Source organism: Vicia villosa, linkage group LG5, assembly GCF_029867415.1.
Source record: "Vicia villosa cultivar HV-30 ecotype Madison, WI linkage group LG5, Vvil1.0, whole genome shotgun sequence".
Taxonomy (NCBI): Eukaryota; Viridiplantae; Streptophyta; class Magnoliopsida; order Fabales; family Fabaceae; genus Vicia; species Vicia villosa.
The window spans coordinates 1,995,629-2,002,088 of NC_081184.1; the positions used below are offsets into that span (position 1 = coordinate 1,995,629).

Genomic DNA, 6,460 nt, shown 5'->3' on the forward strand with positions numbered 1-6,460 from the left:
GCGGCCTTGTGAACTTTTGGCATAATTATGGCTCTAAGAAGTTAACATGATAAAAAAAACTTATTACAAAATTGATAAGGTGGCATTTTAATATTTATTAATGCAAAAAAAATTTTTTTTTTTTGATTAATTTTTCTTTTAAAAGATTAATAAAATCATCATATCCTAATAAATTATAATTCTAAAAATTCTTTCCAACAAAATTTTCGGTCAAAATTTATAATAAAATTATTAATTAATTAAATATACAATAAATCAATAAAAACTCACTTTATAACTCTTTCTTGTTTAATTGATTAAATAAATATTAAAAAAAACTCCAACTCCATGTTCTCAGTTAGTTAATTAATTAAATTAAAAAATAGAAAAAAATAACCCAATCTTTTACTTTTTTTTAAGGGTTAAATATACAACACCCCCTGTAAAAGCGATATTTGATTTTAGCCTCTGGTAAATGTTTTTTGTAATCCCCCTTGCAATTTCCAAATTCCTTCAAGTACCCCTTGACCGTCTCATTGCAACAAAAATTCTATTTATAGAACAGAGAGAACTAGCCTATTAGACTATTAAGCTAACTTTAGATATAAGCGAACTTAAATAATTGGGCTAAAAAAAATAGGCACAATTCGATATGCTAACAAACTTAGCATTTCAACTACTACATGCTTGAGCATACTTCGACTACATGCTTGAGCATACTTAGACTACATCATGCAGGACTTTGAAATCATCATGTGATTCGACTTTGCAACATGCTTAATCTCTGTCGAACCAAGAAGCTACCTTGTCGAGACTAGAGTTTGATCCAAAATCTCACAACCTGAAACATCAGTTGCACATGCATAAGTAAATATGGACAATGATGATTGGGACTCAGGAAGCCAAATCGACCTTAATTCCTCACACGTCCAATGACGTAGGGAATTTTTTTCAACTGTTGGAGTATCTAATAAAAGACTGTTGATTACCCATAATGATGATTTTAAAATTATTATAAAAGGATTACCACTTTTTTTTTATTAAATGTTTTACGAATCATCTTATCTCAAACATTCACCCATTATATTTAGGGCTTGACAAGCGCAAAGTATACTTGTTCTCAACTCTTTAAGCTTCAAGTTCTTAACCTCGTTTATAAGTATGAGTCTACCACTATTTCGTTCCTTTTTCTTTAATGGATATTGTTAAGGTTTAAAAACTTCTAAGAATGGTTGTGTAGTGCCTTTATATATTTAGGCATTTAGGGACTTATGAGAGCATTTGTAGTTCTGATAACGACTATCTTCCTCTCTTATTTTTCATCAAGAACTCACAGTAATAAATGATGAATACAAATTCCAAATATTTCATCGTTGAGGATTTTGAGTCCTTATATTCTAGTGAGGATAGGATCATTGCCTTTCAGCGGTAAATTGGACTTTCCAATGACGGACATGAAGATGATGTTATTTTGGAGCCATGCTCTGAAGAAGACAGGGCATATATGGTCTCCCAAGATGACTCATTCACCCTTAATTCTATCTACATCTTCCTGCCATTCACAATTTAGGGGTTTTGATACCCTTCATGCTGTTTGAAGTCGAGTTCTTAGTGGCTGCAAATGTTGCACCTTCTCATATTACGCCAAATGTTTGGAGCCTAATTAGGGTATTCAAAGTTATGGGTAGGTGATTAAAAGTCTTTCCCATCGTTGGAGTATTCTTTTTTGTCCATGGTATCAAAACCAGTGCCAAAAGTTGTTGGGTGACTTTATGCACCCTTCCAAAAAGAAAATTGTTCAAGCCATATTCAAAATCCTACAAAAAGTAGAAAGACTAATTTAGGAGGGTTAGAGACACAGAGACAACCTCTCCATGGTAACGACCAAAATTGACGAAGCCCTTTTCTTCCCTCTATCATGGACACGAGATCCAAAAACCATAATTGGCTTTGGCTTTGACTACATCACCCACGTATAGAAGGAGATGATTCCAGTTTTGGATGAATTCAAAGTCATCAATTCTTGTGCCATGATCACCTTAGATGGGGGATAAGATAACAAGAAAGATAAATACCCGGGTAAGTTAATGGTTGCGGAGACCCATATTTTATATTGTTTATTCATTATAACACTTATGTTTTTCTTATTCTTTTACTGCATATAAAATGTCTTATATTCCCATGGATAAAAAGAAGGAGTTCATGGCTAGGAAGAAAGATGAACCCTAGAAGGCATATAACCATAAAAGATGCCCCTGTGGCCTAATGAAAAGAGAGGGAAAAAGGCACGGTGAGAACCAAACCCCTAACAAAACTCGCCCCTTAAGATCCATAAGCATGGTACGAGCTCTTGTCAGGTTCTGAAGGATGACCACATAACAACCCTAAAGAAGGTAAGGCGGAAGGGGACATTCACCGGAAAAATATGATTCTCCCCCTTAGCCCTCTTTGTGCAATGACCCATCATTTGATGTTGATAAGTTCACTTGAGCTTGTCTCTTCTTTCTTAAGGGCTTCCTTATTGACTACAAGAATATCCATGTCTCGTATCAAGCTGTCAAGCTTGACAGAGAAACACTTGCTAAGGTGCCTTATGGTGGAGTGACTTCAACGAGAGAAATATATCTAAGTCATTGGCGAGTTGAGGTCCCAACTCATTATGGCTAATGAAAGCATCGCCTTGGGCCAATAGAGAGTGAAGACCCTGGTAAAAGAGAATGAGGATTTGAAATCCTTACTAAAAAAGGTGGTGCTTGAGGCCCAGACTCTCGCAGCCTCAAAGAAAAACTTGAAAGGGTCTCTTGAGGGGACCTTCAATTCTCTGAAAAAACTAGAATGAGAATTTTCCATACTCAAGGACGAATTTGTGGAAATTTATGACCACTATTTCAAGCGAGCGAATAGCCAATAGTTTTTCTTTACCCTGGATTGGACCATAGTCAAATGAATTTGTTCAGAGTGCTTTGTGATGGCTAGTTAGTGGACGAAGATGAAGTCCCACCTTCTAGAGAGTTCGAAACATCTCTTTATGAGGTCACCCAGACTAAGCACGAGGGCATCAAGGCAATGGAAGAAATTTTCACAAAAAGAATTGTTCGCCAAAAGAATATTCTAGGAGCAAGGCGGACTCTAGAAAAAGGTCAATGATCTTTGGGCTTAGGTATTTATGCCCTTTGTTTTTTTTTTGTGTTTGTACCTAAAAGGTTTTTTGTAATTATCTATGGCACCCTTAAAGGCTCTCTACTACCTTTTATCCCTCAAGGATTAATCAAATGGAGAGCTTATACGCCCTTATATATTTTGTGTGAATTATCTTAGAACACCTTAAACAAGTTTTGGCATCATTGTGGTCTTGTAGGATGATGATTCCCCCATTAGAATGATATAAAGTTGTCATTTGGACTACAAGAATTCATCCACGAGGATCCAACATATGTGATCACGTCTATGGATAACAAGGATCCATCCACGAGGATCCAACATGTATGATCGTCTCAATGGACGACACAAATTCTTCTATGAAGGTCCAACATATGTGACCGTCTACTGGAGGCAAAGAATCCTCCATGACGATATCCAACGTACACGATCACCTTCACGAATAATTTTGATAAAGTTTCTCTTTGATTTTTAGTTCCCGCAAAACAAAGCATTAGAGTTCCAAAATTTATAAAAAAAAAGTGAGGAACCTCATAAGTTAAAAATCATTTATAATATATATATATATATATATATATATATATATATATATATATATATATATATATATATATATATATATATATATATATATATATATATATATATATATATATATATATATATATATATATATATATATATATATATATATATGATCCCAACTCTATATAAGTCATTTAAAAAAAATGAACCAACCTAATCCCATATCCCATATGAGCAAATATTAATATTTTCCATTATATACTTTTATGTACATACTCACCTTCCTAAGAAAGCATTAATTTATACCCCACCTATCCTATTTCTATATATACATGTTACCTTAGTTTTGAACTCTCATCCCAATTAACACATTAAGACAAACAACTCCAGCATCAATCTCAAGGCCATTTCTCTAAACTCTTTTGTTTTATTTTAATACTTAATCTGAGAGTGATTAATTAGAGTATGGACAATGAGGAAATCCCATCAGTACCTTCTACTCCAGCAACTCCAGGTACTCCTGGTGCTCCTCTTTTTGGTGGATTCAAATCTGAAAGAAATGGAAATGGTAGAAGCAACTCATTACTCAAGAGTTTGAAATGTTTTAGTGTTAAAGAATGGACTTTGGAAGATGGTGCCTTACCTACAGTCTCTTGCTCTTTGCCTCCCCCTCCTGTCCCTCTTGCCAAAAAGGTACTTTCCATTCACATAATAATTATGTCAGCATTTAGGTAGGTCAGCTCAACTGACATCTGTTAGTTGAATTAAATGAGTGTAAACTATTGTCTGGATTCAATCTCTGACGGCAATATTTATTTATATTTATATATTGACGATGTGTTGATTAATGTAATTACTAGGTTGGAGCAGAGTTTATAGGCACATATATTCTAATGTTTGCTGGAATAGCCACTGCAATTGTGAACCAAAAGACACAAAATTCAGAGACACTAATTGGATGTGCTGGAGCAACTGGACTAGCAGTTATGATCATAATTTTATCAACCGGTCACATTTCTGGTGCTCATCTCAATCCTGCCGTCACCATTTCATTCGCCGCATTAAAGCACTTTCCCTGGAAAAATGTAAGAAAAATTCTCTACTTCATCTTCTAATTCATTTTTTTTACATAAGTGCTTATTTTAAATTTGTGAATTAATTGTACGTAGGTGCCTTTGTATATTGGTGCACAAGTATTGGCTTCAATATGTGCTGCATTTAGTCTGAAAGGAGTTTTTCATCCATTCATGAATGGTGGTGTCACTGTTCCTTCAGTTGAATATGGCCAAGCTTTTGCTTTAGAGTTCATTATCAGCTTTAATCTCATGTTTGTTGTCACTGCAGTTGCAACCGACACAAGAGCTGTGAGTATATTTTATCACATCAATATTTTATTATAAAACTTTCGTGATACGAAGGTTTAGTTCTGAGAAAGTGTTTTTCTCACGATTTTTTATTCAAATTTCGTTAGATATAAATAATTTATGTCTAAAACAAATTTATACAAAATTTTGCTCTAACTTTAAACGAATCTTAGAAGGTGGAATAATATTGCAATATATATAAAATTTTATGAGTCGAACAAAGCAACGTGGTACAGGAAGTTGGAGGCACATAAATCCAAAAGGGTAAGATGAGATGAGATGAGATGAGAGTCAATGGAAAAGATATGTTAGCAGCTTTTGTCGTAGATGGATATAAAATTCATTCTTTTGTGACCATTAATTGTATGAATGAACATGCATATATGTTTTGCAAGTGAGATATTTGTCTCTATACAGTAGCACTAATTGAAGACAAGTGGGATTTGGAATCTTAATGGTTGGACATGTCCGTTTTCTTCGATTTTTTTTAGTGTAAATTTAGACTTCAGACTTTCATACGTAATTTTGCTATTTTTAAGTTTAAAATGTTCAATGTCCGCGGATCTGTCTCATTTTGTCCTTATTTTTTTTACAAGGCTGATTATTATTTTAAACCCATGCCTTCAAATATGTCTCTCCACCTAGCTTTATTTTTTTTTAGATTTTTATAAGACGGATCTAAACGGAGCAGAGATGTTATTTGCCCAACTCTAAAAGTTCACTCGTCTCTTGTATATAAAAAAATAATAATTAATGATGAGTAGTTCTAGTTTGATAAAAGATTTTGTTAGGAATTAATTAATCTTTGGATTATGATAGTGACTTGTGGTAGTAACATGATTGATGTAGGTGGGAGAGCTTGCGGGAATCGCGGTGGGAGCCACAGTGATGCTCAATATACTGATTGCTGGGTATGTTCCAACTTTGAGAAATTTAAAAAGTGAATAAAGAAACTCACATAATATATTTAATTGTTTTGATCTTGTTGTTGCTGAAGGCCTGCAACTGGAGGTTCAATGAATCCAGTAAGAACATTGGGTCCAGCAATTGCTGCAAACAACTACAAAGGCATATGGCTATATATCATAGCTCCTATTCTTGGAGCTTTGGCTGGGGCAGGTGCCTACACTGCTGTTAAACTTCCTGATGAAGATTTTAACACTGAGGTAAAAGCCTCTTCTGCCCCTGGAAGCTTTAGAAGATAATCTCATCTTGTCCCCAAGGTTGCAATAGAAATTTACTTTAAATAGAACTTTTGTATTATAATAAATGTATAAATACATTATAGTTTGTAATTAAGAAAGAATGAGTGATTACTGCAATTGATGTATCCATATCTTGCTGGCTATATGCACATGTTACAATATTTATGTGTTTAGATGCATCAATTAGTTGTGCAACATTATATCCAAATAAACTAGTGTTGATTTGTA

The 6,460-nt window shown here is 34.1% G+C and overlaps 1 protein-coding gene across 1 annotated transcript; it reads left to right on the forward strand.

Annotated features, from left to right (window-relative positions):
- The first annotated feature begins 3,907 nt into the window (after positions 1-3,907).
- On the forward strand, positions 3,908-6,460 carry LOC131606104 (aquaporin NIP6-1-like). Its single transcript, XM_058878383.1, has 5 exons — positions 3,908-4,356; positions 4,524-4,748; positions 4,833-5,027; positions 5,877-5,938; positions 6,025-6,460. The coding sequence occupies exons 1-5, from the start codon at positions 4,129-4,131 to the stop codon at positions 6,230-6,232; spliced, it is 918 nt and encodes a 305-aa protein (XP_058734366.1). The 5' UTR covers positions 3,908-4,128; the 3' UTR covers positions 6,233-6,460.

Coding starts and splice junctions, on each gene's coding strand:
- LOC131606104 (XM_058878383.1), top strand. CDS start 4,129: ATGGACAATGAGGAAATCCCATCAGTACCTTCTACTCCAGCAACTCCA. Junction 4,749..4,832: donor AGCACTTTCCCTGGAAAAAT/GTAAGAAAAATT, acceptor AATTGTACGTAG/GTGCCTTTGTATATTGGTGC. Junction 5,939..6,024: donor CTCAATATACTGATTGCTGG/GTATGTTCCAAC, acceptor TTGTTGCTGAAG/GCCTGCAACTGGAGGTTCAA.